Source organism: Triticum aestivum, chromosome 6D (assembly GCF_018294505.1).
Source record: "Triticum aestivum cultivar Chinese Spring chromosome 6D, IWGSC CS RefSeq v2.1, whole genome shotgun sequence".
NCBI lineage: Eukaryota > Viridiplantae > Streptophyta > Magnoliopsida > Poales > Poaceae > Triticum > Triticum aestivum.
Genome location: NC_057811.1, coordinates 446,081,091 through 446,092,235, shown reverse-complemented (window position 1 = coordinate 446,092,235; position 11,145 = coordinate 446,081,091). Strand labels below are relative to the sequence as shown.

Sequence of the window (11,145 nt, the reverse complement as noted above, 5' to 3'; positions counted from 1 at the left end):
ACATGGTTTACTTGCTGGGTAGATGCTACAATTGGACCATGATCATCTTTGAAGGCACACTTTATGCTAGCCACATTATGCCGCAGAAACAAGTAGTCAAAGTTTATCACTTTGCTGGGTAAATGGAACTAAATGTGAACAAGTTTTCTGTTATTCAGTTCGTATTTGAGCGTGAAAAATATACAGAATAAATATACGTGGCCAAAACACTCAGTTATCTATAAGCAGCTTAATCCAATTGGATTATACTCCCTCCGTCCCAAAATAACTGCCTCAACTTCAGTACAGTTAGTACAATGTTGAGTTGTTCTAAAGTTGGGACAGTTATTTTGGGACGGAGGGAGTATATAATTTATACATGCTTCTGTGATATAATTCTTACCTCCTGATGCTATATGGCTTGTCTTCGTGTTCTCGATCACAGTGCTGAAATGAATATGTCCTTGCTTGCACGAGTAACAGGCATTTAGGATGGTGGATAACAAGAATGATGGGTCTGAAGGGGTCAAGTTCAACACGTCGCACCTGATGCAAACAACCGAAGAGGTTGCAAGAGCATTTATTGCCGCTGCTTCAGCTGCCACCGTGCAACCAACACGGCCGTCTGTCGTCTATTCGTCTGGGGAAGAGAGTGGCAGCCCAATGCAGAAGCTGCAGCAGCAATTCTCGAAGATAATGAAAGGGTTTTCAAATTCACCCGAAGTGTCTGGACCATACAACCCAGAAGTTCTCACGACACACAAGCGGCAGTGGTCGAGGTTCCAGCAGAAGTCATTGGTATGTATGTCACTACCTATGTTCAATTCATGTCTATCTATTGTACTCTACGTGGTGTGGGAATGTGGGATATGCTGTGCTGATTAACTAAGGTGCTTAATCAGAGCTGTAATGTTAACGATGTGATACCTGGCTTTTCAAACCACTAGGTATAAGTTCAACCAAACCATGTCAATTTTCTGTAGTTGTTCAGTGACTCAAAGTGTCTTTGTTTGCAGCTATTGTTCAAGCATAAAACTCGTGTTTGCAGTTCATGCTACAAACAATATCTACTTGATTTTCTTCCACTATTCTATGTAGGACATAATCTATGTGCGGTCACATGACACAATGCCATTTGTGTTGTTATCTGTATTGCTGTAATGTCTACATTCATGCAATGTTGCTTTGAAGGGTCATTGTCAGAGAAAATTATACTCCATGTTGATACAAGTGGAGTCCTATCACTGATAGCCCTTAATTGGAATCTTTTGGTTAGGAGCCTAGCAAGCAGTGATTGATCAATTATTGCTAAATTGCTTAAAACTTATGAAAAACTTTGTTATGCTTGGGTTAGAGGTTTGGGTATTTGACTTGTGAGCTGCGAGAGCTATTCTACTGTTGGGATATTCATGTAGTCATAGTGTGAAGTAGTCTCATATTTTTTATATCAAGGAGAAATTACCTTTGTTCTGTTGTAAACCTTGAAATTGGGCTGCATACCCAAGTACCTTCTACACGAGTGTATAAGTATTTATTACACCTGCATACACAATTTTTTTGCCTTTGGGGTTACTGAAATCTGATTTAAGTGCAATAGATAGGTATGTAACGTAGGCTGTTGCTTCTATTTGGCCGACTGCCGACTGCTTCCTGCTGAAATGGCCTATCATTTTGGAACTAGTAGGACTGGTAATTTTGGCAAATGTCGAAGAACATAGTGCCTCAAGTTCTTTTTTTTGGTTGGAACAGGGTAATAGGTGCATCAAAGAACCATCACATCTTTTTGAGAGCATAGTGATTGTTGGGCTTCCTCCTCAGGCAGATATCCATGAGCTAGAAAACATTGCTCTAGGGAGAAATGATGATGATGCAAAGAAATCAAGACATATATTTGGCAACAACCATCACCAAGTTCATGCCGTATCAAATTTGGAACCTCAGGTTATCACTCACATCATCTATTGTTGCATGTTCTTATAAAATGGAGCTCCTATTGCTGCTTTTCTTCATGTGTCTGAACCTCAGGATATTTTGTCTTGTCCTTAAGGTCCTTTTTGCGTACCCCCCTGAGAGGTCTCTTCCGCTTAAGTACAAGGATATCGTCTCGTTCTGCCTTCCTGGAGGTGCACAGGTCTGCCATTCGAACTACATAACCCTGATACTTTGCATTTCTGTATAATAAACGTTTGCAACGATTATACATTAAACTTCAATTTTACTAAGTTTTATGGTGCTTCCTGTATAGGTTATATCTTGTTTACTGGGTTGACATATTGTTATGTCTGGTTCAGTTCATAATACTGTAACTTGCCACCTGGGTTACATTTCTAATTATAATACAATAAAAAAAGTTGGCAATGCCCATGTGTAGGAAACAGAGTGAGGAGACGTCGAGAGAGAAGAAGACAAAGTAAAAAAAAAATATATTAGTTGGCACTAGCATGTCCAGCCCCTGCTGAGTCACCAGCCTAGTTGTCTACATCCACCACGTATGAAATAGTGCAATAACGTGACAAAAATCTCCTCAGGGGGTCCATTAGAGAAAAGCCTGGGGTGTCAGTTAGACAGGTTTGAAATATAGGGCTGGAGTAGACACACTCCTATGGGCTATGGACCAGGTGGTCATTTAGACTGTTTTGGACATACAGTGACATTTCAACGTTGCCAAGTAAATATTCAATCAGAACAAGCTGTACCAGGAAATTTAGTCGATAAAAACAGTGAAACTAGAAATAGTCATCTGGCGGCTATCAAGTTTCAGTATGTCCATTGCCCTCGCCATACACACCCATACCCACCCCTTTTTTTCTGTATGCTCCAATCGACTAATATAGTGTTGTCCCTCGTACAAAAAATGTTGGAAATCTCAGAGAAATAGAATTTACTTTCTGTCTGGCAAATCTGTAACTGCTAAATTTTGTGGGTGAGTATGGTCCATAATCCTAATTTCATGCCCGAATTAGCTTCATGTTGTTGGTGTTTCTTCAATATTTATGCAGAGCTTATAAGAAGAGCATAGAAACACTTCTTACCAAATAATTTACATATATTTACATTTGTAATAGGTTAATGCTGTTGAACGGACTCCATCATTCAGCGAGCTGAACGAAATTCTCCTAGGGCAGGTGACTTTCTCAGCACAGTTCGTGTTTTATTCTTATAATATCTCTGTAGTCGTGAAGTTTCTCCTCCAACCACATTGCAGACTATGCTGCAAGATTTACAGTTGTAACATACTACATGTTTCCTTTTTAATCTAGTCTATTTGGGGTTCTGATGTGAATCTTACTTTCTATATTGTCTTTTTCAGGAACATCTAAAAGAAAGCAATCAATCTTTCGTCTTCCGTTTACAGGTATATTTACATCTTTCTCTCTTACACCGTTTCACTGTACTGGGGCTCTGACATTGAGAGTTTGCAGGTTGCTGATGATCCTACATTATATGGATGCTGTGTATTGGTGGAAGAGATTGTACAAAGACCCTCAAAGCTAGTTTCAATGCTCACGAATGAGAAACCTGTATTTCCACGCCGGAGTCGTTATGTAGTAACCACGCCACGGTGTTATTGCATCCTGTCTAGGCTGCCATTCTTTGAACTGCATTTTGGGGTGCTGCAGAGGTAGCGTACAGTGCTCTCCATTATCTCCGGTTATCTTACTGTATTTGTAATATCTGAATTTCTCTTCAGTTTGAGTCTGTTGGTCTGTCAATCTTTTTGAGGTGGTAGAAATGGAAACCTACTTAATCTGTAACGAATTTACAAAATTCTTCTATTTTTTCTACTTAATCTGTAATGAATTTACAAAATTCTTCTATTTTTTCTTCTAGAAATTATGTTTGCAAGTTATTCATTCATATAATTTACCAATATCCTTATGTCTGAGCTTTATGTTGCATTGATGACCTTACAGATTCATTTTCTATTTTTGGATCTATCAGTATAGTTTCAACCCTGCAACTCGTATATCCGCTCCATATTTTGCACAGTACTTTGCTGTCCTCTAGTTACAGTACATAAATTTTGCATTGTACGAATAAGGTATTAATGTTACATTCTGGAAGCTTTTGGTTTGATTTGTCTTGAGTCTTTGTCAAACATTCTTGCATGGGTGTCTTTGATGCTATCACACATTCAGCATTGATGGTCTACCCTTTGCATTTGCCTCTCCATAAGTGTCTGCCGTGTTTCTTATGCAGTATTCTTATGGAAGAACGACTTGAATGGCTCACGGATGGTGTTAGCATGCTAACCTCATTATCGCCTGAAGAGGAATGTGAGGATGGTGATATTTGTGAAGGCTCCGAAATCGTAGGACAGGAACTGTATTTTGGTTGTACAACAGTAGAAAAATCCTTTGAACCAAGTGTGGAAGTTTCTCCAAAGCAACTCTCTGACACGGACAGCAATTCTGAGTGTAGGGAGAACCAACTGGACTTCATCTCCCAAGAAGTCCAACAGGAAAGTGGTTCTCCTATCAAAGAAGAACAAAATGTTCTTGTAACAGGAACAGCTACTCAGTGTTATACCGCAGAAGAGTCTGACAATTCTGTTTCAGAAGATACACCGACTGGTGTATCTGGAGTTAAGCTTGATGAACCGGATTCCTTACCCATCATTCCGAATGAATCTGATACCAAGGAAGATTCTCATGTTCTTTCACATGAAGATGTGATTGATGGAGAACTTGATATCTTTGTCAATGATACTATCTTGCCGCTTATACGGTCTCGCCTTAGTGAAGGATCTGAATCATCACCAAGGTATGGTTATGGTATCCTCCAAATCAATTAGCTTTTAGCACAGCCTGCTATTTTCCTCAACACACAATCGGCCTAGTCTTGACCCCTAATGTTGCTGTGAACACTTTTAACATTATAGCTAGATAACCAATAAAGGTTGGCGGGAACTGTTGTGCTGCTCTCAGTTCTTATTTTCTTACCTCAGGTTCTCTTGTCATGTCTGTTATTAACTGTTGACACGTTATGAATGCGAAGCATGCTTGTTTGCAAACTATATTTTACGTGTGCATCAGTCCCTGATTAAAATAGTAAAACAGTTATCACCATTTTCTGCAGTTCCCAAGACTCTCCTTCTGAAAGCATAAATTTGAGAAATGATACCCCCGACTTGGACTTGGAGGAGCCATCTTCCATTGGTCATGGAGACGTAGTCGGGCACAACAGTATATTGCGATGGGCTAAGGTTCTGTATGCATGAAATTATGCAATATTTTGCTCAGCTCCTCTCTGTGAATTTGTTGAGTAACTTGATGTTTTCTCCAGGCCAAAAAGTATGGATCTCTACAAGTTGTCTGTCAGTACTACCAGTTGCAGTGTCCTGTCAGGGGTTCATCACTTAATTTTCATCCGTTGGAGCACCTGCACTCATTGAAGTTTCACCGGCCAGGTGAAACTGCTCTTCATCTTGCCGGGTCGACTATTGATCTTCGGTCACGTGATACAAGCTTAGAGGTGGCTGAGGTAATTTACGGGATGCATTGCCACATTATGCATTTAGCGCTGACCTACTTTGGTGTAACGTTCACGTCTGTTATATTTAGTATCATAAATATAAGAACAATAATATGCACGTGACATATCTATTCCTATTTCAGATGCGTAATGCACTCTTCGCTGAAGAGGAATCGACTGCTTTATCCACATGGGCTGTTGCAACAATATGTGGATGCCTCAGGTTGGAACATGTAAGTATCCCTGATTTATTCCCAAGATGAAATGTTTCCTTTGCGGAACCTAGTTATTTCTTCTATCATGCTATTTGCTTGAGACTGTCGTTGGAAAACCCACATCTAAACATACAAAATGTGAGAGCCCCCTGCCAAGAGTTTAATTGTTTCTTATTATAATTTTGAACCTGTAGTCATAAATATTTGCAAGTGTCTGGTTTGCATGTTCGATGTGCACATCTTTCAATGGATTTATAAACAGTTCACAACCAAATTGTCAGTTTTTTTGAAAACTGCATCATCTGTTAGTTTTACTCTTTAAGTATATGATGTAACCTTGTTAGTGAAGAACCCCTTTTGTTCTTGAAAGAGGGCAACATGGAATTTTAATTGGTTGCTTTAGTGCCTGTAGTGTGTTATCCACTTTAATGCATTCCTTTCTTGATCCTTGGCATCACTTTTGTTACACTCTACTGCTACACTTCCATTGCAGTAAATGTTTTATGCCTTTATTTACTGTAATGATTGATTGATGTGTCATTCTACATTCTTGGGCTCTAGTTTTATCTGTCTTAGCACACAAACTGATTGTCTATAAATTGCTTGTGAGCACTTAATTTTACCTGTAGTAGTTACCAACTTGGAATTAATTTTATTGACAGGTAATTACGCTTTTTGCTGCCGCGCTCCTGGAGAAACAGATTGTTATTGTCTGTTCTAATTTGGTATTGTTCCAACCTTCAACATATTTTGACATTCTTATTCACACCTTTTGTGTTGATATTGCACACCAGTTAATCTGATAATTTTCTTGATCTGTGTGTTAGCTAACAATTTTCTGTTATGGCAAATAGAACAATCATACATGAGTTGTTATTTAATAAAGAATATTGTTTTGATGACCAGGGAATGCTTTCAGCTTCAGTTTTATCCATAATACCTCTAATACGGCCATATCAGTGGCAGAGTCTACTCATACCGGTACTTACATTTTGTTCCTCTGAGTGCTCAGATCTGAACTTGATGGCTAGGCAATGTATTCATGCTTACCTCTTGTGATGTCTACATCATTTAATACAGGTTTTGCCAAATGACATGCTGGATTTTCTGGACGCGCCTGTTCCATACATTGTGAGTTCCCAAGCTTATTGACATATTTTGGTTTGATTAAAGTAGAGGAAATTGTGGAGAAACGGTAGAGATATGTTTTTAGTCTTCACACTAAGGCTGATGGAAGGCAGTTAGGCCCAGTCCCTACAGAAAGGCAAGAAAATTGGGCTAAATTTACCGCCTGTCTGAAGTGATGGGATCTGTTCTGCGTATCCATTATCCAAGCAAGCCTGTAGCCAGGGAGGGATGAGAAGGGAATATTTTTGGGGGATGGGATTGAAGGAGAGATACATATCTCACATTGGGTGAACACCAAAATGTAGATATTGGTCCATTTGGTTGCAATTTGGCACATCGATCACCATCTATTTGAAACTAGTGTGTATGCGCGTGCAATGCACGTCTTTACAGTGTGGTGTGATTCCGGCAAAAGAAAAAAAAGCATACGTTACTTTGAAAAATGAATTCCGAGCAAAAAATTATATTGTTGATGTACGCGAAATAGAGTTTAGAAATTTACTACTTGGTAGTACAAAATACAACTACTGCCTGCGGTCATCCAGAAATTTTCGAAGAATAAAAGGAAAGATGTACGTGATGGAACCCACAAATTGTTTACTTCAACTTTAGTTTATCATAGAGACCATCTCACATCGGCTCAAAACCTACACTTCTTTTTTACTCATCACAACCTGACAATTGCAGCATAGTAGAGGAGGCATAGGTCTTCTTTTCTGGGAGGTATGATGCGATGCAGCTATGGTTCCAGAACCAAGTAGATTCAGCCGAGGGCACTGTTCACTGCGAATCCCTCTAATCTCAGCCGTTAGATTTAGGACATCAGTGGCTAGGATTGATGGTCTAGGTGCAATCCAAGACTCGTACACTATATAGTAGTACAGATAAATTTTTGTTGAGTTAATTTGAACTGTCTGGTCCACGACTAACAATTATTGTCATGTTTAGGTTGGTGTGCAGAACAAAACACCTGATCTGCAATCCAGGCTAGCAAATGCCGTGATAATTGATGCCAACAAGAATCAGGTGCCTGCAAAGTGTCTTACCTTCTATTTACCTGTGATATTTTGTTACTTTCTGGAGACAAATTCTGTCCACTACTGTGTATTGCCTGCGTAGTGCTTTCCTATTTCCTTTTTACAAATTTGCTGATTTGGAGACTTGTACATCATCAGTTTCGCTTGTAGTATAATTTTTTAAAGCATCTAATGCTGTAGTATCATGGTTGATGATGTAAATAATGCGACAAGCTATTACTGATGGACGAAATCATGCTGAATGTAGATTAAGTCTGCTTCAGTACCGCAACTTCCACAACAGAAAGAATTGCTTTCTGCGTTGCGGCCGTATCATTCAAGACTTGTGGGTGAAAGTTATCTCGCTAGGAAGCGCCCTGTCTATGAATGCACAGACGCCCAGGTTTGTTATAGTTTTTCTGTGCTGAAGTATAAGCATTTTCTGTATCCTGTGGATTTTCACTTCTGACATCATTCTAAACTTCTGAGCATACAGGTGGAAGCAGCCAAAGGTTTCTTGGCAGTTCTTAGATCCCACCTTGATTCTCTGTGCTCCAACTTAAGATCTCACACTATTACCAATGTGCAATCCAACAATGACAAGGTATGTTGTCAAAATGCATGGTCTGTGTATTCTTGTGTGCCTTCTTTTGTTGAACAAATTGTCTTGTGCCCCAAGTGTGTTACTAAACAGGATTTTATCAGCAGATATATACAAGTGCAGGATACTCGTTGCTAATTTTGAGTCTTTTCTTTATCATAAAAAAAACTGCCAATTGCCAACTGTAAACATGTGTAGAATATTTGTTGTTGACCCGAGTCTATTTTTTAACATAAAAAACACCCCTAATTACTGATTGTCTTTTGCTGTCTTTACACAGGTTTCCTTAATTTTAAGGGAGAGCTTCATTGGTTCTTTCCCGGCCCGAGATAGGCCTTTTATGAAGGTATTAATTTGCAACCTTCTCATTTTCATTGCCTTCGATGTAGTTTGAGTGCCATATTTGGACAACGCTTTCAAGGTCCTGATTCTCAGGTTGAGCAATACCTAGAGGTCTTCTCTTTTTGGCTGAGTTTTTATATCTTTTGCAAGAATCGTTTTTGCCACTTAACATATGATAGGCATATGTGTGTTCATTGAGACATACTGTGGCACAGACTAATATATGCAGTTCATTCATTTTTGTTTGACAGCTGTTTCTGGACACACAATTGTTCTCGGTACATACAGACCTAGTTCTTTCCTTTTATCAGAAGGACTGAGTCTGTCTCCTGATGATTTGACTGTGTCATCAGCGACATGATTTTTCAAAGGTGCAAAACTAAACTTTGCTCTTTGTATTGTAATGTCGTGTGTCACTTCTTTGCCCTCTTTCAAAATATGAGTTACAAGATTGTACAACTCCCATTTTCCTTAGCCCTTAAGTACAGTACTATAACTTTATTAGGTTTGCAGCTTTGGTTGTAGACCTTCGTTCTACCCCCCAAAACTCAAATCCTATGTTGTCAATCAGGTGACAGGAAATTCCATGTGCTAACATTGTCCATCAGCTTTATTGCTTTTCTAACTAACCATCTTTCACCAGCTTTAAATTATATAATATTGTATCTCTGCTTAAAAAATAAACAGTGCCTTCAAATAACATCTGATGGATCCGTTTGCATCGCAGCCTTTGTGAACATTGAGCTCAACTGTACATACCGTCGTAGAAGCTGCCATTTATAACATTGGCAGCCCATAGTGGACTAGAAGCTGCAAGGGACAACCCATATACTGTTGGCGAAGCTGTAGATGATTGAGATCCAGTTAATGTTATACCAGAAAATGCCCGTCGGGCTGTTGTAAATTAGCTCTGCTTGGCTGTGCTACATCAGAAGACTTTGTAGGCAGTAGTTGTTGCCATAGGGAACCTTCTGGCTTGTTCTTCCTACAATGCAATGCACTCCAATGGTCCGTGTTCACTGCAAAATTGCTGGACATGGGATCTCAATGCTCCTTTTGCAGCGCAGCTAGTCCGTATATGGGGAGGAAACCGGAAACATGCACCGTAATTTAAGCAGAAACTAGAGTTAAAACTGATGCAATGTCGAAGGACTATTTGTATCTCAATTTTGACGCGTGATGTTCTGTATTGTATAGAAACAGTTCGGAGTGATGTCGAAGGGCTTTCATCAAGTCATGATTGTTGTAAGACACCCCACTCGGATTTTGGAGTTTGATATCAGTTTTGTGGAGATACCAACTTGTCTGGATTTGGATATCAGTCTCGACTCTTGCAAGATATCATCCTGTATCGCCTTGTATGTTCCAGTGCCCCTGTCAAAGCAAGAAGGCCCAAGAAGTGTGTTGAGTCAGTTACCCTGCCTAGCCTAAACGTACTACAGTTAATTGGCTTCACCGAGAGACTGATTTGAATCCTAAAGCAGACGAGGAGGCGAAACCACGCACGCCATTTTGTTGGAATTCTTTCCATGGCCCAAGCTGCTTGACAGACCGCTACTGATAGAAACCAAGCCCAGGTCTTTTCTCATATCGAGTTTAGACTCCTTTCAGAGAGTGCCATCTGTTTACATGAATCACAAAACATCTTTGGTCTTCTCCCTCCTCTCACCCAACCTTAAGCTTGATCGATCAACGACAACAAAACTGACCAATTAAATGGCTTCTAACCAATGCCATACAGGCAGTGATCCATATAATTGACTATTGAACAAGTTCGTAGCCAAAGAGTTAAAATATTGAGCTTGTGCTTAAGAGGTTCGTGAGAGAAAAGGATCCATGACCCAACGAGCTAAAAGCTTCGTGGAACTGAAGTGTTGAGTATATTAGCAATTTTTTGATTAATTTAATTAAAAAATAGATCACGAACATGGCATGGACAATATTAATCATATACTGATTTCTAACCAGAAGAGGACGTACTACACATATAGTTAGTACTGCTAAAACATGCATAAATAAAAGCGGGATAAACATGCTATACCCTCCAGTAGTAGGCCAGCCCGAAGCCAAGTTGGCGGCGTTACCGGGGACCTCAGTAGTGAGCTTCTTGGCAGCGAGTCTCTCGGCGTCGGTGAACATGGTGATGACGAAGATGACGCAGACGTAGACGAAGTAGTCGATGTAGACGAACAATGGCGAGTAGTCGCGTAGGAGACGCTCCCCAAAAACTAATCGCCCCTTTCCTGTACAGGATCTCAAGAGGCGGGGTTTCAGAGGGCTGCTCTCTCGTGCATAGGGTGGATGGGATGGGATCACCGACGACAGCAACATGGAGTGGAACGATGGTGGGCAGTGTGCTTGGAGGCTGAGTAGATGTGATCTGTTCTTT

At 39.9% G+C, this 11,145-nt stretch overlaps 1 protein-coding gene across 1 annotated transcript; it reads left to right on the top strand.

The window, feature by feature from the left end:
- Positions 1-462: 462 nt before the first annotated feature.
- On the top strand, positions 463-10,052 carry LOC123145728 (uncharacterized). The gene is made up of 19 exons (XM_044565200.1): positions 463-777; positions 1,729-1,920; positions 2,027-2,110; positions 3,045-3,104; positions 3,290-3,334; positions 3,402-3,601; positions 4,180-4,743; positions 5,059-5,185; positions 5,266-5,463; positions 5,598-5,687; positions 6,332-6,394; positions 6,576-6,650; positions 6,750-6,800; positions 7,746-7,823; positions 8,082-8,216; positions 8,310-8,417; positions 8,695-8,760; positions 9,008-9,127; positions 9,484-10,052. The coding sequence occupies exons 1-18, from the start codon at positions 472-474 to the stop codon at positions 9,074-9,076; spliced, it is 2,511 nt and encodes an 836-aa protein (XP_044421135.1). The 5' UTR covers positions 463-471; the 3' UTR covers positions 9,077-9,127; positions 9,484-10,052.
- Positions 10,053-11,145: the final 1,093 nt, after the last annotated feature.